The sequence below is a fragment of the Branchiostoma lanceolatum genome, chromosome 5, assembly GCF_035083965.1.
Source record: "Branchiostoma lanceolatum isolate klBraLanc5 chromosome 5, klBraLanc5.hap2, whole genome shotgun sequence".
In the NCBI taxonomy this organism is placed as follows: domain Eukaryota; kingdom Metazoa; phylum Chordata; class Leptocardii; order Amphioxiformes; family Branchiostomatidae; genus Branchiostoma; species Branchiostoma lanceolatum.
The window spans coordinates 11,672,603-11,693,893 of record NC_089726.1 but is presented as its reverse complement, the minus strand read 5'-3'; the positions used below and the strand labels follow the sequence as shown (position 1 = coordinate 11,693,893).

Here is a 21,291-nt window from a genome sequence, read left to right as displayed (position 1 = left end):
AACTTTTGGCCAAATGACACCTGCTAAGAATTTTTCACAAAAACCGCTGCACAAAAATGTTATGACATTTGGTAGTCACATAACAAGCAGATTTCTACATGAGATGGGTTAGTTACACTGCTGCTCAACACTCTGAAACACAAAGCACAAGCAACTATGGTAATGAGATGTGAGGGAATAAATGCTGCAATCATAAGAGAAAAAAAGTAATGTAGACCACCATAATGCGGGCAACTAATGAGTAAATGACTGCAATGCGACTGCAATGTACAGATCCAATCCTGATTTCTTCTGTTTTCTGCCTAGCTGAAGATCTTCCAGCTTGACTAAGCCTAAGCTACTGCCATTTTCCAGCAAGAGAGAGGGCACTGATGTTATGCAGATTTTAATGGCAGTAGTGGAAAGGCCAAGCCTCCAGCAGGTGCCATCTCAGCACTCTCATGGTTTGGAGTTTTCCCATTACACTTGGGTAACAAATTTCATTGCTGCTGTAAGTGCTAACGTTAAACCAGGTGGACCCTTAATAACTCCAATTGTCAGTTCATCTTAAGAAGCAGGCATTACAGGTTAGTGTTTCTTTTGTGTCTGCCTCATGGCCAACTAATGCTTCAACAGTTCCATACAGCGGAGGAAAAGAGCTCAACAGAACAGCCACCAAACCAAGCAACCACAATTGGGTTAGAAAATTAGCGTGAAAACTCTGTGAACGTCTTCTCATTTCTGAGCCCATTCTGCCTGTGTACCTGTCCAGAAGGCATGATCATCATTCTCCCTGGGTTGTAGCCAGTGCATCGCATAATGGAGCGGGGCAGGGTGCTATAGGCCCCCGCCCCCTGACCTCTGCTGCACACAGGGCACCTACTGTGGTTCTGCAGCATGACAATGAGGGGTTGAAAGGTGCATAGACTACTACTTGCTGTTAGTAGGCAGGCAGGCAGGACACAAAGGCACTACAAGTAGTTTAGTCTAGTGAAGTATGGTGCACCAGTCTATTCAGAAATAGTTTCTGTCTCTACCTTATACCCATCTGAGAAATAGTCTTTGGGTTGAGCTTTACCCTTGCCATGTATGACGTGAGGCATGCAGAAAATGTATTCTTTAAAGGCTACCGAGGTGTTAAGTCGACTAAAGGAGAATGTCTGAATTGTAATAAAGTCTAGTTACTAATGACGACCGATGTCAGGAACCAAACTGTTAATCACAAACTGTCTGAAAAAATGTATCATAATTCATACCTAGAGAAACAGACCTAAGGTGCTACATGACCAATGATAACACCTTAGATATGTCAAACTATCTCTAAACTAAAGATTTCAGGAAAATGAAGACAGACGGACTTAACATTCCAGGTCAATACATACAACAAAACCTACAAACCATCAGGAAATTCTAAAAATTCAAGTTTCCAAAGAGATGATGCATCCTAAGCAACAATTTAAATACCAGGAAATAAAAACACAAATGTAATTGCACTAGAAATAGCAAAGGGCCAAGCAGACATCCCTGAGGAACACCATGACCTACCTCATCCCCTCCATGTGGAATGAACAGGAACTTCTGCGGCACAACGAACGTGCCGTTGTAGTTCTCCATGAACTTCTGCTTGTCGTTCTTCTGGTCCAGGTTGTACACACACTGGGAGATGATGTCCAGCCCCTCCTGATGAGACTTGTCGGCACAGTCGTTAGCGGACAGGTAGGTCTTCATGGCACGCCCAAACGCACTGTGGAAACCTAGGTCCATGCACTGGTGGGCAGAAGAAAAATTAAAAGTCAATGTCATTGTTCAGCTAGGGTTGGAGCAGATTAACGCTTCACGTTAACAAGAAAATAACTTTTGGCAAAACAATAAAAAATCTTGCACAAGATAAGACTTTTGTGCTGCAGCCACCCGATGATGATGATGTTATATATATTTTCACCATCTACATTCCAAGATTTCTAAATCAGTCACTTATAAAGACAGTTGAAAGTCAAGACTGCCAGTTCCCTTCCAACTATTCACCTAGAGAAAAACGTTAAAGGTTGGAGATTGTATCTTTTTCAACATCATTTCTTATCTTCTCCTCAATTTCTTCAAAGGTGTATTTTGACCTTTTTGCCATGTATAATAGATGTCCATTCCTGTAAAATAATGTCCAACACTTACAATACACAAGGGTGTTGAAATTATAAGCTGCGCTTTTCCCCTTAATGGAAAACCTTTCATGTCATAAAAGGACAGGACATGCGACTGTAATACTGCCACTACATCATTTGGGTATATTGACAGAAAAGAGTCAATGACCGAGTCTGTACAAGCCTGCTAGTATTCTGCTGGCAGCACCCAAATAAATCACACAGCAATCCACTTATTTACAGGATATGTTAGTAACTGGAACAGGAGCAATATAAGATTGGGCGCCATAATTGTGCTGTAAAACCCCTGCCTTGTGTGACCCGACCAATCCCTCAGTCTGGACTTCCATATTAAAACTTTACGCCCTCGGAGCAATATCATCCAAACAGTCTGCCAGTGGGCTATTAGGCCTGATGAGAAACACTGCTGTTACTGGCATGGTGCCCATATTGGATATTGCTTAGGGAGGGGAAAAACTTGGAGAATCTTGCTAATCCAAAGCAATTCCCAAAAGAAATACACAAGGAACTGTAGATAAGCCAACTGGAAAGGAACCTAAAGAACTATAGCGGTATGAATATACTTTTCATTTCTAAAAAAAACAGGTATGTGACCTACTTAATGTTTGATTTGAATCACTAATTGTAAGGTCTATGGAATCTGACAACCTATAGTATATGTATTGATAGACTCAATAAGATTAAGATATATTTGAAAAAGTAAGAATATACATGTATCATGGTCATCCTACCACAGAAGCTGCCTGATTTTAATGGTATAGCATTTAAGACACAGAATGACAGAAAATGGAACCAGATCTAACTAGGATAAAAGCTTCACTGTTTTCCAATTGCAAGTATGGCTTGTCTTAATGAATTTGTCATAGCTGCAGCAGCCATTGACTTTGTTCAAACATCATTGATATGTTACATACTGTACTGTCTTCTAAAGAAAAGCTTAAGATCCTGTCAAGCATGCAGGGGATGGTGTGTGATCGATGAACAAGCTCTGCCAGTTATAACCAGGACTCAATGATTAATGTTCACCTCAGAGTGATCTTCAGGTTACTCGGATTACAATATCTATCAGAGCTGCTACAGCATGGAGTCTAACTGTAACGGTTTGATGGATGAGACACTGAGACTGGTGGTGGAAGGCTACATGAAGACTCATATTCATTCTTGGGTTGCACAAAGTGATGGATCATTTGCCACAAGGATTATATGTACGTCTAGCCAAATGCTGCTCTGTGAGTGTTTTAAGTTATAATAAAGATATGAATGGGCATGAAAATTTAACACCATATGGGAAATTTCATCAATGAATATGTGACTGTAGGGGGTATCAAAATGAGCTGCTGTACTTTGTGCACACCATTAGTTGAATGAGAATAGGTGCATTATGCTCAAGAAAAGGTACAATTGGCATATCTCTGCGATGTCCACTGGCCAGTTGGGTAGACCTGGCTGTGTGCTGCACACATTATTGTCCTTACATGTTCATACTTTTCCCTCTCTCATTATGAATCTTTCTAGCTATACAACACTTAGATTTTTGAAATTACAAATATATCCCTCAAGTAAATATATCATCCTTCCACTTTTAGCAGTAACAGAAGTACTGCAAAAGAAGAGCAGGCCATTTGGGTACATTTACTACCAGAGCTCCATATCAAATGCCTGGCAAGGACAACAGGTCACCTTTGAACTGATGATCCTGCATAAGGTTATAATGTTACCCTGTAACTCTGATACTGCCATATGCCCTGGGTCCCAACCTGATGCTTCTTTATTCCCCTCTATAATAAAACTTTACTCCCAACCTTAAGCTCTAAGTATGAAATTCTGGTTTTCCTATTACCCAAGGATTACCAGAGTGGCTGGAATAAATGAAGGTTTTAGTAGCCAGCATTTCCATCATGCCCCCACCTGGCTTGATCAATTTCTGTACCTTACTGCTTGGGTACACAGCTGGGACCTTTGGCTCCAGACATTGATATTGATGCACCTCCTAATACAGGCTCAAGGGCAGACAAACAGCAGTGGAGAGGGACAGAGACAGTAAATGTAAATAGATGTATGGACGTGAGGGGAAGAGGAGGGCACAGCGGTGCTTTTGAAGTTGGGATGACCTTCTGCACATTTGAAGGTCAAGAGATGGAAAATGGCAACCTGTGGCTCAACACAGATGTCTGAAATTCTAGGATCAGTTTCATACATATCTATAAATCAAAATCCAAATGTCAAACACTCAATATCCTAACTTTTACTAAATATGTATACTAAGAGTAATAGACAAATAAAGTAACTTTTTTCCGCACCCAATACATGATCATAGCAATGATATTCTACATCAGTATTAGATTACTAAATGACATCATGATGGTAGGGTATATATGCATCTTCACCCCTACTGCTTTTGGCAAAGTGTGCTCGAGTCTCAGGACACACCATCATGTCCTGACACTGATAGTGATACATGCATCCCAGGAGTCACAGGTGGTGGCTACTGCAGACCATGAAATGGGCCAATTTTCAGACTCTGTGGAACTCGTACATTAGTATTGACTCTCCCGATTTATTGGGGATACAACAGGGAGATTAATTTTCACACTTAGATGAGCAGAACTTCAGCTAGTCCCACATTTCTGCTGATGCAGCTGCTCACAGTATATCTGTGTGATTGGATGTGATAAAACACCAAAAGAGGAAGACATACAAGTGTAACGAAAGGAATTTCATACATGCACATGGAGTCAGAGCGCCTTTCTTATCCATTATTGATACCCTTGCCTACACCACCAACAGCCTTTCATCTTAAATCACGTTTTCCCAGAGCCTAGGAAATTCTTCTTAAAAGCTCTTCCTGGGATTTGCCACCTCAGAAGCCCGATCCCACCACTGAGTTCAATTTTCTCAGACAAGTGAATCTTAATAAATCAAAACGTCCCTGTCACATCCTTGTAATGGGCTCCTCCATCAACGAGTGCAGATAGGAACTGACCTTGAAGAAAATGCACCATTAACACCTGGAACAGGAGTGGACAGTGAGCCAATACTTATCGGGAAGCGTCTGCAAAGAGCTACCGGTAATGACCAGATTTCAGTCAATATAAGTCTATCTGACTGGAGGGAATGTATGACTGGGATATCCTATCATCTTTTATTAAGTTTTAGTATAGATATATGGCCTTAGGAATACTACTCTGGTTTACATCTAGAATGTTGAAATGGAGAAAACCTCCATGTTGGATGGAGTGAGAATGTTGAAGACTAAGAAAGAGAGTTCACAAGATAATGGTGAGTCTCCCCATGAAATTTATTCTCCTAGCAGAAGTTAGACTCCAGCTTGTTTTGGACGTCTTTTCAATCGTTTTATATAGGCAGTACATAAAAAGGAAAACTGACAGAATAGAAAGGCTGACAAAATGACTAAAAGACATTGAAAACAAACCTCTGCTTGGAGAGCAATTAACTGAAGCAATTTCAATAAGGAGCAAACATCCAACTGAGTTAAATGTACCATACAAATGGTTGCAATGTGGTGGTGTTTTCTTACAAAGTATGCTATTCCATTACCATGAAATGTTAGAAGACGGTAGGAAAAGGAAGTTTACTTGGTTTTAACCTGGACTTGGCACTATAGATGTTTAAAAACATCTATAGTGCCAAGTCCAGGTGTGGGGTATAGGGCGGGAGGAAGTCTGCTTTCAAGACTAACCAAACATGGCAAAACAGGAAACCACAATACTTAAGGGTGTAATAATAGCCATTTGTTACAGCATGAAATCTTCTCAAAAGGAAAGGTGGGTGGAACAATCCCCATCCTTTTTCTTTGTTAGTAGAGTTGTCACCAAGGTCTCAACCACATATTTTGTAAAATTCTCAATACTGTACCTGTTTGCCGCTATAAGGCTTACTCTGCTAAAACCCTATTCACAATCCAATCGATTGACCGAAATTGGACATGTTCCAGTTTCTTCTTCTCTCTTACTGCCCAACCTCATAGCTATGAGATTATTGGCAGTTGCGCATGGGTTAGTTACAACACACGTGCCCGGTAAAAATAAACGAAGGGAAATAAAGGAAAGACACTGAGGAACACAAACAACTGATTTTGATTAATTCGTTCCACTGTAATCAATTCATTTTCTAGAGGCAATACTGTAGTTACCTCTCTCCTACGGGTACTTTCTGATGTTGTAAAATATCGTAATCAACAAAATGAAATACTTGGGACTCACATCCACTAAATCAGACAGGTCGTTGACGAAGTACTTGTGGATGGCAGAGTTGGAGGCGTCCAGGCTGAGCAGGTACTCGTTCCTGGCCTTGATGGACTTCTGTTTACTCTCAAAGTACTTGGCCTGACGCTGTGGAAAACACAAACAAAACAGATCAGAACAAATAACCTATAGTTTAGTTAGTAAGTTAGCTAGCTAGAGGAGATAGTGGCAAACATTTGTAGACAATACAGCAAATTCTTACTGTTAGCATGTCATTAGTTATTAGAAACTAGACATTTAAAAAAATTTCCATTCATTAGATTACAAGTTAGCAATAGAGTTCAAGTCCATGAAATACGAGGGAAGTATCTATTACTTTGGCATCAGTAACTGTTATCCTGAAGGTTATCATGGTATTAGCAAGTCTCACAGCATTTGTTATAAAAACATGTAATAAAAACGGCAATGGGTTTGTCTTCACGCATTGCTAAGTTCATTTTCAAGTCTTTGGGAACACAAACTGCAGCTTGAGTGGTTCCTTTAAATTGCACATTGAGAATTCCTGGAGGATCTCATAGAGTTCAATGATCGTAAAATTACCAGCAGAGAAAGAGGAAGACATTACTAACGGCTGGAACAGCCATCTCTCTTTACTCCAAGAGGCACAGCAAATTGCAAAATCAATAAATCCCATAGAATGGCAATGTCTCTGGGGTAATTTCCTTGGCTGTCGTAACTTCATGCCAAGTAATCATTTAAGGTGGGATTTTATACGGAAACAGCCTCTCTGAATTGAAAGCTGCTGAATAATAAGTGTTGTAAATCTTAAGAGAATAAGGAGACACTGTTAAGGAACACAAAAACAAATTAAAGTGAAGAAACAAGATTGACAATTAACTGTTCATTCATATTCAGAGAAAGGTTGTCTGTAATGTTTGATATCTGGCCTTGCTCATACATGAAACAAGATTTCTCTCGCTCCAGAGATAAGCCGGTGTGGTAATGAAGTATTCGATACAGTCGGAGGCACCAGGAAAATTGATTAGATGCTGGCCTCAATCATGTAAAGTATCAAGAAGAAAATACATCATGGAGCGGGTGTAGGCTGCTTTCATGCAAATTGATGTGCGTAGAGAAAACAGTTGTGACAGCATGGAGATAAAGGTGGATGTGATCAGCTGTGAAGGGTATACATACAGATGAAGGTGCACTGAAGGAAGCAGCACACAGACTGATGTGTTCTGGCAACCACACAAAATGGCTAAGTGCGTCAGCCTTTCAGACGTGTTCACACAACTCTCATGCTGCGACACTTTTTACCCCGGAAAAAGCTGCCGCACGGCCGTGGACATACAAACACGGACGTATGACAGGTAATTTTTCTTCGTGTAAATCGGGTCTACATGTGAGTGCTTCAGCCTTCTCAGACGTGTTCACACAACTCTCATGCTGTGACCCTTCAGGTCTGAGTAAATCCCCAACACTCCACATCAACACCATTCCTTCTACACAGTCCAATTCTTCAAACCACAAGCCAAATTCACAGCACACTCCAGACAAAACACATGCTCTTCACACACAGCTAATGAGTTTTTCCACTATTGTTCATCTAGCTGTGATCATGTTAGGCAGATTTAGAACTAAACTATATGATCCTATTTCCAGTAACTACATGTAAGAGCTACCAAGTTTATTGTTACCGGTATTATGGAGTCTGATTATGTAGTGGTCAAATTAAATGATTCTGTTCTGACTGGGACTAGTCAATGGGGTCTACACTTTTGTGAAATCGTGTTTCCAATCGAAGAGTCGAATGCTACCATCCCAAGGTTTGATATCCATGATTTACCAAAGCACAGGATACCATTTTAGATATGAGGAAAAGAACTTGGTTCTTGCTCCTGCAACTTGCAAGCTCATTCATGGAGCATGCCTTAATACATTTGTAACTAGTCCCAATCTTAACAAACTTGTCAGGGTTTGAGTTGTGATGGATAAGAAAGCATTTGTGGAGTGCACAACTAGTTGTGCTATAACGGTAGGAAACTAAACATTGATACTTACACTTTCAGCATTACATACTCCACAGGGGTAGGTTTTATGCTAGGAAGCCCAAGGAACCTACATGTAAGATCAGCGTCTACCATGCTAAAATTCTACATCAGGAAAAGCCTTCCTCATGGAAGTTAGAACACCACAAACTTCGAAATAACCACAAGTTAAAATTTTTTCTAGCCTTCCACAATACCATAGCTGTACTTCCTCTTTACTGTTTCTTTAAAGGTTTGTAAAAAATTGTTATCTTAATGTAAGTTGTCAAGCTAATACTGGTACTATGCTTTAACCATTTCCAATCATGCTACTACCTGTCAACAAATGATTCAAATTGGACATGAATCTTTTTCTACTGATAAGGATTTCTTATTTTCCTCTACCTTTATTCTTATGACATCTGTGCCACAACACAAGAGGTACAGGGGAAAGACTCCATTTTGAAATACATAGAAAACACCACCAGTCACCAACAGGCATTTACTCAAGGACATTTCCATTGAATGAAAACATCCTAAAAGAAAAAGTGAACAAAAATGTCTGCAGCTGATGTGGTGCTTCCTACGTGTCACAAAATGGCCTCCTTTCTCTGTACTAAGTGGATGTCTTGCAGCACTAGATGATACACCTTGCTCTGTCATCCTGCCAAGATGATACCAAGGAGAAGCTTCTTCCTATACCTGCAAGTATTTGACCTATACAGTGTGCAGGTATTGAGAGAAACTCTCCTTTGATGCCAGGGTATGTGGTCCTTCCTGTTGTTTTATACCCAGTTAGAATGAAAATATATTCAACTACAAACATGTATACCATATTCTCACACTATTACATTTATCTTCATGACTCATAAGAACTGAAGATTCTTAAAAACTGCCAAAGATCAAGGCCATCATTTCCATCGCAATGGAACCAACCATATTTTAAATTTGGGCATGCTTTACACATACATGTACGCACAAGACTGAACCAGCTGTTTCAAGCACTCCACAAGCAACCTGCTTACATCATGACCTGTTTATCTCAAACACCTGCACACACACACACACAAACAAGCAGACAGATGCTATCACAGTCAGCCACAGACAGCTGCTATTTGTCCCTGTGTCTGTCTGGCAGGAACAACATGCACCTGAACACACGCTGCTGAGAGGGAGAAGAAGAGACAGAGAGATGATGGCAAAGCAAAATGTGACAGAAAGCAGAGAAGTGCATGGAGAAAGTAGCAGACAATGAAGGAACAAAACTGTATGTGAGCAATGGAAAAAATAATGCAAGAAAAATGGTATTGACCGGGTATAACGTGATGTTGTATGTATTCTGTGTTTGTCTTCATGAAAATTGAAATGTGATGTCTGAACTGTTGTATCATGTCACAGACTAAAACTAATACTACCCATCTTGTTCTTAATCAGTTTATGCTGGGTAACCAAATAATTATCTTCCAATGGCTTATTGGACATCTGAGTACAAGTCATAAATCTTCAATCATTTCCATGCTACAGATGAAATTAATTTCTAATTCATTAGTTTTAACCATGAAATGATGTTTTCCCTAGAGGCACTGATGAAATAATCATTAAGCCACAAAACATGAGCCAAACATAGAAACAGGTTGTCAAGAGAAGCATATCCTCAGTGGTGGATATGAATATATGTGTGAGGCTGTTAACACTGTGAATATACATGTACATGAATGTGTAAACCATACCTTTTCCTGCATGGTTTTGACCCTCTTGGATGGTCTAGCTTTGTCATCAGTCTTTAGCAGTTTGCTCTCAACCGACTTCAGTTTCCCCTCTGCTATCGCACTCTCAGAATGGTACAGGTGGTACGTTTTCAAGGCCTGGGAAAATCAACAAAACAACTGATCAACAATACATATATGATAAAACACATATCCGCAACATTGTCTATAATCCAAAACTAACTATTAAGTCATGAGTGTCCCTAAAATCGAAGAGACAAACACCAAAGCATGTAAGTTTTCTTCTTATAGTATCTGACAACAGGCACTGTATATGTAGTGACAGTTGACATTTTTATTTGAATCATTGTCATTGCTTGGATCATTGTCATTGCTTGTGCCATTGTTGTAGCTGTTTGCCATTTGTATGTCTGTATCTATCTCAACACACGAGTCTAAATCATGTACATGCCTGATTTCAGACGACTAAATTGCAAAAAGGAATTTACATTTATTATTCGCAAAATGCTTTTACAGAAGTCTTTATGGCATATGTTTTACACCCTGATAGAAGCATAAAATGGCCATCTGTTGTCATAACTCTACCATAAGCAATCACTCTGAGGAATACTCGGGTATGATGGTTCATAAAATCACCACAGTAAGACAGTTATGTTGTGAAATGTAATATGCTGTACCGCAATTTATGTCTTATTAGTCAACAAAGAGTCGTGAAGGATGGAAATTTATTCACCAAGTTGCTGAGGGATTAAAATTAATGGCTATGGGTGGTTACAGACCTAGTGGTAAGAGGGCTGTCATCTTCAATCTGTGCAGGCTTTAATCAAGGTGGCTGATAAAACCTCCTTGCCTTAATCTACAACAAACTTTCTTGACAGTTATTTATCTACAGTTTGCCTGATGTTTTGGTTCATTAACTTTTGAGTTGAATTCATTATACATTAAAGAACGGAGGAGAGTGTGACTATGTAGTGATCTATCCAATGCTATCAATGCGATACTTCTAGAACATTTTTCTTCCTAATCATTTATTGCTATACCAATATGTCAACGTTGGCTTCCTTCTACTTAGTTTCTGGTCTCAAACCATTTCAGTTTATCTCCAAAAGTTAAGATTGGTCTTGAGAGAAATTACACGGCCACTGGGACAAACTTGGTCCAGCCTTCACTGACCTAGGATGACTTTTCCCTATAAAGGTTGACATTCTACTCGTAATAAGGTCTAACAAGCTCAGCAAAAGTGACATTGGCAGAGGTAAAAGGCAATTTCAGGCTTGAGATGAACTTTCATATGGCACAAAGCTCACTCTATTATACAGCTGACTGCCTCCTGTAAACTCACGTCTCTTTGTGACAAAGCTTTAACACCAGGCACTCATACATATAAAACTTCATAACAGGGAGAAAAGGTTATGTGATATCCATAGCAAAGGTTATTACATGCAGCTTGCTTCCAATATGCCAGTTACAAACTTCCATATGGTTGGAAGAGTTCAACTCAAGTATAGACGTCAATGCAGCGCTTTGGAGGATCAGAGCTACTGACTTCTCCATAGGCACTATATGTTGAAAGCTATGTTTCAAGAGTCGGTCTGAAAGGGGCTTATGAATAGGTTATTGCTGTCTGACAGAGATAACAGGCACATGCAATATATGAAACAATAATATATGAGGATGACCCGTATTGAATGTTTCTGTATTGTAACATGGAAATATGGCACCATTCTACATGACCTTATGTCTGTAAAAGCCATTGAAAGCCATGCAACATGCATCACTTAGTATCATACCATCTGGATTTCCCCCTATGTTTAGTGGCTGTAATACATCCGGGCATGTTATATATTCCAGGTCAGGCACTGGAAGAATACTTAGAGCTGTCTGAAAATCTCATTTCAAATGGAGACATCAGGGCTCATATAATGTCAAGTTGTTCTTCTTGATATCCTTGAATCCTATCTATAGATCTCACGCACATCTCTCCCTGGTCTCAGCACAATTCAGCATGGAATTGTATCATTACCCAAGCATCTTCTCGTGTATTCTGTCTTCACCACCTTTATGACCTTTCCTCTACTTGTGATGCAGCACTGCCACTATTCCGAATCTACTAGGGCATCAAGTGCCTAACTTTTCCCCTCAATACATCACTAATCTATCCCTGTGCCAACAGTGTCCACCTCTATCTCATGCCAATTCTGAAGTTCAGTGTGCACTACTCCAGACAAGATGCAACCCTCCTCAAGTCTAAATTAATGGATTTCAAATAAAACATCAAACATCAAAACACCTGTGGTGCTTTCGATCTCCAAAACATTGCAATTTTACTTTAGTAGCAAGCTAAAATAGTAAATCGTCTTGTCAAAATGATAAATTCCGTCCAGATTCACTCCTGTGTAGCTAGGATTTACCTTCTAGAGTTCATGACCACTTAATATGCAGTACAGCAGCTCAACGCCATGAGGGGAGATTTATATGTCTATTTCTGCCTCAGCAGCCTATCAATTCCACAGAAATGCCATCCACAGAAAGGCATATAAACCTCCTGAAGTTGCCACTACTTAGTATCCAATGATGTAGCGCTACAAGTTGATCTATCATTCTGGAAATGCCATGACAACATTTCCGTCAGAATAATGACATCCAAGCCATGATATTGATTCTTCTAACACTCAGTAACAGTCCTCCTTTTTTGATGAAGTACTAAAACTTTCTATTGGTGTGATTCAGTTCACTGCTGAATGTGATAAAAAGGTACAACATAATTACCATCCAATCACCATGGCTTATAGTGTCACTATCCTCCTATAAACAAAGTTGATGTAAAATGTTCTTACATTTTAGGGCATGGAGGAGACATACATGTAGATAGCCACACTTAGAGGGGGTCTTACAAGTACGTTCATGGAGGCTGTATTCATGTTCATGACATATCGGCATTCTTCTTAAATCCACATTCACAAATCCATGCCCTCTCAATAAGCTCTGAACATACAACTAAAGGTGATGTGAAAAGTCCTTACATTTTACTGGATGGGAGAAAAAGTTGATGGCCACACTTAGAGGGGACATTACAAGCAAGCTCATATCGATCATGTATTCTATTCATGACATGTCAGTGGTTTTACTAAATCCACATTCACGAATCCATGCCATGGCTATTAACCACCTGAGGTGCTATAGTACATACAGACTACAAATGGTGCTGACTTATTTTATTGCCATCTATCTTCTGAAGTTGCAGAACTGTGAGACTGCCTGTGACTCAACCCACGCTCCTATTAACTACAGTCAAACCTGCCCAAGGCGACCACCCGGCGGACCCAGCAAAAACGGTCGCGATGGACAGGTGGTGGCCATGAAGAGGATTCCACTCACATGTTTCCAGGTCGAGGTTTTCAAATACAGTACGTAAATGGATGGAAAATTATGTGAATTTAGACAGCATGACCCCCACCAGGTTCAATTCTCATTGACAGAAAGATCCTCCAAAAATTACATTTTCCGTTATCGTTGTAATAATTCTATGCCGCTACATCGTGTAAAAGTTTTCGTCATAATTTTGACTACAAAACAATGGTTGCCTCGATGATCTCGCAGCGCCCTTCTGCATTCACACGTTACATTAAATAGTACACACACACACATGCACATCATCGAAGTTTTAAGGCCTAAGACAAATCCCTAGAAAACATCTGCTGGCCCCAGCCTTTTTTGGGGCGCCGATGGATAAAAGGGGCAAAAAGTTTGCGATCGGACAACTAAAGATGAAAAGTAATCGGAACGGTGTGATTTCGTCGCGCCGCCAAACTCTGTCAGTCTGTGCGACCGCATCGAAAGGTAAGTCAGTGCAGCAGAATGCACAGCGTCCAATAAAGGTTTGTGAGATTCATGGAAATAAAAAGAAAATGAGAATATTAATTTTCATCAATAACTACAGTATTCGTTAATGTTCATACACAAAAGCATCGTGTTTTAGAAAGGTCAGCGGTACGCCAAATCCAAGCCGCGCCAAATCCAAGATGGCGTCGGGACCAAGGAACAACATTTCTCGCCCGATGTTTTGCCCGCCGCGAAGTCATTTTTCGGCGGAATTTAGTAAGACACAGACACATTTTTGTTAAAAATACAAGAAATAGATAGTAATTTGTGTGAAATCTGACTTTTTGACGCCATGCACTACGTATTCGTTTTGAAAATTGAGTTTAAACCGAACTGAGTTTGCGGTAAACTATAAGATTACGATAGGCACAACAACATCACAAACATTTGTCTTTACAATGTTTATAGGGGGAACGTTTTATTAAAACACTTCATGGAGGAATCGGTGCTATAACATTGCTATTCCATATATTTTTGTCCTTCAAAGTCTTGAAAACATTTCCTTGAAATCCGACAGCAAAATGATCCGATGTCACCACACGCTTGAAAATCAGGCGGCCGCCATGGGCAGGGATTGTGCTCTGTGCGGTCCCAATTCGTGGCGGTCGCGGTCGCGTTGGACGGGTGGTCGCCTTGGGCAGGCAGCTTAATGCTTGTGCCTATGGGGAAAATTTTCGGGACCGAGAAAAAGCGGTCGCCATGGTCAGGTGGTCGCGTTGAAAAGGTGGTCGCCTAGGCAGGTTTGACTGTACAGGCTACCCTACTGTCTCCTGGCAGTTCGGCGAACAGTTTTACTGGTTATCATTAAGAGGAGTCTCACAGTTGGCTCCAGATAGACTGTGTTTTACCTGCAATTACACCTGGGTGGCCTACTTTACTGAAAATTGAGCAAGAGATTATGGCATACATTTGTAATTGAGATTCCTCCCATCATCTTAGGGTCGCAATGGGCTCCTATAAGTATAAGCCTGCTGTACAAGCTTGGGAAACCTGCACAATTTGTGGACTAAATTAAGCCGAAAATGTGCCAATAAAGTTGTCTTTTGCCTTTGTGCTTCTTTAAATCCTACTATCATGTTTAGTGCCAAGGGGTTTTGATAAAATCTTTGCTAGTACTCAATGCATAAGTTTGTATTGTTTTCAAAGCAGTCAAAGTTCACCAAGACAGGCAAGGGCTTAGGCGGTGCTGACAATTCAACCACTCAGACAAGTGAAAAGACATGGTATAATGGAGTCTGCAGATACCTTCAAATTGCTGTCTTTCTCTTTCCTTACTCTCTAATTATCCGTACAGACAGGTCCTTCTAGATAAGGAATGTAGGACAGACTGTAATAGTTTCTGCTGATCAGGAAGTTGCCAACAGATAACATAAATGGCCAAGGTTTCCTTCCTTTGTCATGTATGGAGGTTATCCTTTAACAAGGAGATAACCAACGAGGGCAGATTGTGTGGGATGTAAAACTGTTTTTAGTCCTTTTATCTCACTAACAAATTAGCGATAAAAAATAGGACAGTGACTGTCAAGAGGAAGAGATTGTCTTGCAAGATACATTTTGTACATACATTAACAACTACAGACCTGAGAAACTGTTCCAAGCAATCACTTAAGAGCCTTGCAGTAGATAAAGGGGTGTACTGTATTGACAAGGCAGTATGCACAAGGAATACGAAATTGTAACCTTTATCATCAGGGTTAACACCAGTTTGGGCCTGGATGGAGCAAAAGCTGTGATTGGCTGTCATTGTGGTGCGTGGACCCATTAAGCAAAATTGTTACCATCAATTTAGGATATTTATTTAGCCAGTATCAGTTATTGGATCGTTATTGGATTTATTCTGGTAGTAATGTTTTGATGGGACCATTGTATCAGAGTTCCAATTGTGATGGTATAATCTTTATCACAAATATTCAAATTCAAACGTTGCCTGAAATTTCCCCCAAAACTTATTTATCTACATTTTAAGATTTAAAAGTTGGTAAAAGAAGGCTCATGTATTAGAGAGGCAGCAATTATTGGAGAAAATTCAGCATCAAGACAAGCATATCAATTTGATAGGTTGCAGGAAGAAGCTGTATCTTACAAGATTATTTCAACAAATCCTCCAAAGCCGACCATACAAATTAGCATTCAATGCTAAACCCAACCCCATTAGTCACGTACACTCAGGTACTTTATCTAATTGTACACACCTTCCATGTAATGAAATACCATCTCTCCAGGGCTTCCCTGCTGATGTGCCATTTATATACAGTTGCTCCAAACAATCGCTAAAGCTACAGCTCAACTTCCCCTTCAAGGCCGGGTCTATAAAACTCAGTATACCTTTCTGTAAGCTCAGAAATTATGAACTTTTTTAAAGGGATATTTCCAGACCTTCTGGCAACATGCTAGATAAGAATGTTAAGGGCACACAACATAATCTTTGAAAATGTGAGCTGTAACTGTTTTTATGTCTTCCGTAAAGAATCCAATTTGTTCATCCTGTACAAAACCATGTAAATCTTGGGGTGAGTTGAGAGGAGGTTTCACTGTGCATTCCACAAGAACTAAATCATCCACACCAGAACAAATGGGAATACATGTCAAACTTTATCAACCTTGTACAATTCTTAGCAAAGATTCTTGTGGCGGAATTAAGTTTCATGTAACAGTAACGAAATGTAAAAAAAAAAACAGTCATCTTACCCTTCAAGTCTCAAGTGGTTTTTAGAAACTCTATAGCTAGCATAAGACATTAGTCACTCTTGTCCATACACTGTACTTACTGTGTATAGCTCGTTCAGTACCCTCACCAGGTCTTCATGGCAGGTTGTGGTGATCTCTCGACTCTGAAAAATAACACCAAGACAAGGTCAATTTCATCTACAATGATAATATTGTTCATAGCAATCTATTTTCTTTATTTTCAGATACATGTATCTTAAAGAACATTCTATTGAACTTTATCACAAAACATCTTGCAATAGGTCTATGGAAGTGTTTCAATGATTGACACTGCATTAGTCATCTTCTTAGTGAAACTTGAAGCAAAAACATCATACATGTGATTGTAACCACACAGATCATATAGTTAATAGACATTCAGGAAGTTCTTAATTTCATTATACATCAAGGTAGACCAGGGGATTATTGTTTCCTTTCCTAGTTTAGCAAAAACTAGGTCATCACTTGTACAGCTTTTATCTCGGCCATTCTGAAACAGAATGTAATCATCTTGTTGCATTACAGTAATGAGAAATTCAATAATAATGCTTCTGTCCTAATAAGTCTGTCATCACTGGGACTACAAAAGTATTGCAGAAGATTTAGTAGACTGGACAGATTATTGGGAAAAAATCTTAGGGCTTGAGAAAATCCATTACGAAAATGGTGATGAAATCCTTTGATTACAAGCCTGGGAGCAGTCTCTTTACTGCAACAAAGGCACCACAATACTGTAAATGCCTTTAAAGTTCGAGGTGATTGAATTTTGAATTTTGCTATAGGGAGCGCTATAGTCATATACTGTACAGTAATGGAAACACCAGTTTTAAGTTTGCAGTCACTACAAAAACCGCAAACATAAAATCACTGTAAAAATTACAAGAATTACCGTACTTGACCTTCAAACGGAACCCTAGGCTAGTTCAGTACTAGAAAAATGAACAATCCAAATGTTCCATGACAAAAGAAACCCTGAGAGGAATAAAATAACTGATCTGTCTGGCCATCTTGCTCCATATACATCAGATTTTCTATTCTAATGTGGTTAGTGCTGTTGAAAATGAAAGGTAATCCACTGAGATATTCATCTCTATGAATAAAGCCAATGAGAGCCAACTAAACTCAGAATAGCAAGTTAACAAGGTGTTTACACGGTTAGCCAACATGAAGGATAAAAATTAATACCATTGATAAAAAGTTGATTACTGATAGTCTGACATGCTGCAGATCTAGACATGCTGCAGAAATGCAGAATTTATTTTCAAATTTTCATCTCCATTCATGTTTAACTTCAGCTTACTAAGGCAGCCGTTTGGTACCAAATTCTATTGTTTATGGGGTTAGGCATCAGGGAGAAGGTTGAATGAAAATCAAGCTGAAATATTACCTCTCCATAATAAATTCCTATCACTTTGGCACATACCAAAATAAATAAAAATGAATCATGACAATCTTGCAATAAAAATCCAATTTTCACAACGATTTTTACACATTATTTGGACCAGAGCCTAAATCAATATCTGTAACAGGATGAAGGGATGGGGTCAGGTATAGCATATTCCTGTATTGATGGCACATGGCACATTTCACAGAGATGTTTGGAAACACTGGCTGGGATAGATGGGTTGAATCCTCAAGGTAGAGTTAAATGGGCCATGACAATGGTGACTTATGTCCTATTGACAGCGTACCTGGCACATTAACCAGATGTTCAAACACATTTCACCACCTGTGGAAATACAAGCTGTCAATCTTGTGTATTACGCCTTAGCCCCTAAGGATGTACAACGACAGGACTTACAATATCATATGAGAATATCACTTTGTTTCCAGAGGACAAATGGATATGTTATAAAGGTGCCCTTCTATGGATCAAACTTTGGAAATACTACATATAATAATGAAAACTACATAAAAAAATGAAATGAAGAAATGAATATAATATTCTGCCTTTAGGAAGCATCATGTGAATAAATGGCAAAAACTAACCTACTAAATTGATCATAAAATTCAACAGTCAATTTGACCTTTTGCTGCAAATACCACAGGTTTGTTTCCAGTCATTAACTGTTTCATAAATCAGGACTATTTATAATTAATAGCCTAATAAAACATAAGCACTTCAGCGGGGGGTCAACTTCATATTCTATTGGATAAGCCTTGCCAATTACACTGATGGCGTATCATAAAGCACAGATATAAAAACAGTATTTGCAGCTGACTGGAATACTTGCAGCATCCTTCTGTGTCTCACCTGTATGAATTTTAGGTACAGTGCACGAAGCACCCAGCCATTGTGCAGTACTTTCAACACAAGGGACATTTTTGTACGTCGAAAAAAATCAATATAAACACTAAACAGCAGGACCAGGAAAAGTCAAGGCACACAGTACCCCACATGGAGCTGCCCAAATGGCAAGGTTACTTGAGGTGAAGAGACATGATGTTGGTGTGACATATTACAAACCATGGCACAGGTAAATCATGCATGGATGGCACATTTGGGCATGGTACATTTCACACAGACGTGGAAATGGGATCAATGACCTGTGCATTATGGGATCAAAAAGACTGATCCCCTTGTAAAATCAGGGCTCCAAATACCACCAGTCCTGCATGCGCAGGTACATGTAAATAGGGGCTGTGCTACCTGAACTTAACCTGCGCCAGCCCATGTACCAGGAACTTTGTACGTCGACTTCTGTTAACTGAACTCATGGTTGCCACATATGACAAAGAATTGAAAAAAAACAAATTCCAGTTTGATTCATACTTAAAACTGGTGCAAGTAAAATCTGTCTGGCACAAGTTATTTTCAATATTGCCTGCCTCAGTCAGTGCAGATGTTCAGACAAAATCATTTTGAGCCCTGAAAATCATGTTTTACCGTAAAATTCCTATTTACGTACGCACCCCTCCTAACGTACGCACCCCCGATTTGGGGACAATTGCGGGCCTGACTCAGTGAGTTGAAACGTTCAGGGGAAAAACCCTCCTAACGTACGCACCCCCTCTCCAGCATTTCGGTGGATAGTTAAAGAGGTTTACATTAATGATCATCCTTCCGATGATGTTTACCAACTTAAAGGGTTACCAGTGTTCTCGCCAGTTTTTTTGTTTTTTTTTCACAGCATCGGGGTATGGGTTCGGGGGCTCCCTAAAGCCCGCGACGGGGTCCAGGGGCAGAGCCCCGGTGGGGGGAAGCTCTTGCATTTTAGGCTATTGAGAAGGCTTTTTTTTCAGTTTTGAGGGTCATATTTATGATAATCGTGGCAGTCAATCAACTTCTCCACATGACCTTGACATACAATATTTCTGGTGAAAGACAACTTGAAACTCAGAAACAACAATATCAATAGTTTATTTAGCTACTCAACAATTATATCAATAGTCGATACCAGTTCTCCTTTTTTTGGCTGTGTCCGGCTGTCCTAAGTCGAAGCGCAACAATCGTAGCTGTCAGAAGTTCTCTTCGGTGCGAAATAGGAAGCGATATTCCTGGTATACTACGCTTCAACGCAGGCATGTTTCCAGAAAAATCGCCGCCGAGGCGATCTTCCCTCGGCGGTCGGCGGCGAAAGTCCTAATACAAAAGTCCCTTGCCGCGGCATTTAAAGAACTTTGGCCCGTCTAAGAAATCGCGTCACCCCCCTCCCCCAAATATATATACGCCGCCGGCCCGTTCCAGGAAGCCGAAACCGCTGTTCTGCGTCTTACAGATAACGTGGAACTTCCGTCTAATAAAAATAAGCATCGCTGTGGGAAAGTTCAGGGAACGTAACGTCGCCAGAGTTTCGCTGTTTAGCCTCCTTGCACGTACGGAGATCCAACTCGCGCGTTTTCCCACAAAGTTGCCGCTGATTGACAGTCGTCAGCCTTTGATGACAGTCGCGACCATGGCGACGTCGGCGGCAGAAAGTCTACTAAAAGAAAAGTCAGCGGTTTGTGGGCGGTGCCATAAATTTGCAGTAGCCGGATTGTCCAATCATGGCGAAGCTTATAAATAAGTTGAAACTTTATCTTCCTCTCTTTGTAAAAACAAGGATGAATTTATTTTTCTGTGCATTAATTCGCTGTTATGGATGGGAAAATGACGTAACCTTGCTCTAGAAATTTGTCTTCCCGCGCTGACAGAGAAAGGAATCTTTTACAAAGAACAGCTTCTGTGTTGGTCAACTGCGGACTGTTAACTTCCAAATAAGGAGATTCCCCGGGGAATCTGATACATTTACGGCTGTTCTAATAGTCGGGAACCGCCCCGCAGATTGTGCACATGGAGACCTACTCGGCTATTGTTTACGTTTTCGCGCGATGCTGCCAGCGGCACACGAGCCGCAATGGGATTTTCCCGGGCGGGAGGGGCAGCGAGACAAGATCGGAGCGGTAGGGCGGGGTGCTAATTTAGTAATTGGCACCTCCCTTGGAGCTGATAGCTGGATGGCTTCCTACGAAACAGCGGAGGCGCGTGCCTTTGCATTTTTACTACGGTATTTTTGTCTTTTTTCGCCGCTACGCTGGGTGAAAAAAAACAGCATAGCGGGTGATTTACAGCGTCGGTTTGTCGGCCCACAGAGTAGAGGCCCGCCCGCTATGTTCAACTTAC

At 40.2% G+C, this 21,291-nt stretch overlaps 1 protein-coding gene across 8 annotated transcripts in view; it reads right to left on the bottom strand.

Annotated features, from left to right (window-relative positions):
• LOC136435110 (SLIT-ROBO Rho GTPase-activating protein 1-like) overlaps positions 1 to 21,291 on the bottom strand; it is a 59,479-nt gene that overhangs the window by 10,237 nt on the left and 27,951 nt on the right. For 7 of the 8 annotated variants that reach the window (XR_010755809.1, XM_066428333.1, XM_066428336.1 and 4 more), the window contains exons 4-8: positions 16,751 to 16,813; positions 10,104 to 10,238; positions 6,362 to 6,490; positions 1,525 to 1,746; positions 744 to 869 (exon numbers count right to left, since the gene is read on the bottom strand). Coding sequence is in view for 7 of the 8 variants with exons in the window: in XM_066428333.1 (XP_066284430.1) it covers positions 744 to 869; positions 1,525 to 1,746; positions 6,362 to 6,490; positions 10,104 to 10,238; positions 16,751 to 16,813 (675 nt within the window). In the remaining variant the exon portion in view is untranslated. The remainder of the gene's footprint in view (positions 1 to 743; positions 870 to 1,524; positions 1,747 to 6,361; positions 6,491 to 10,103; positions 10,239 to 16,750; positions 16,814 to 21,291) is intronic. The other variant, XM_066428337.1, reaches the window with a different exon arrangement.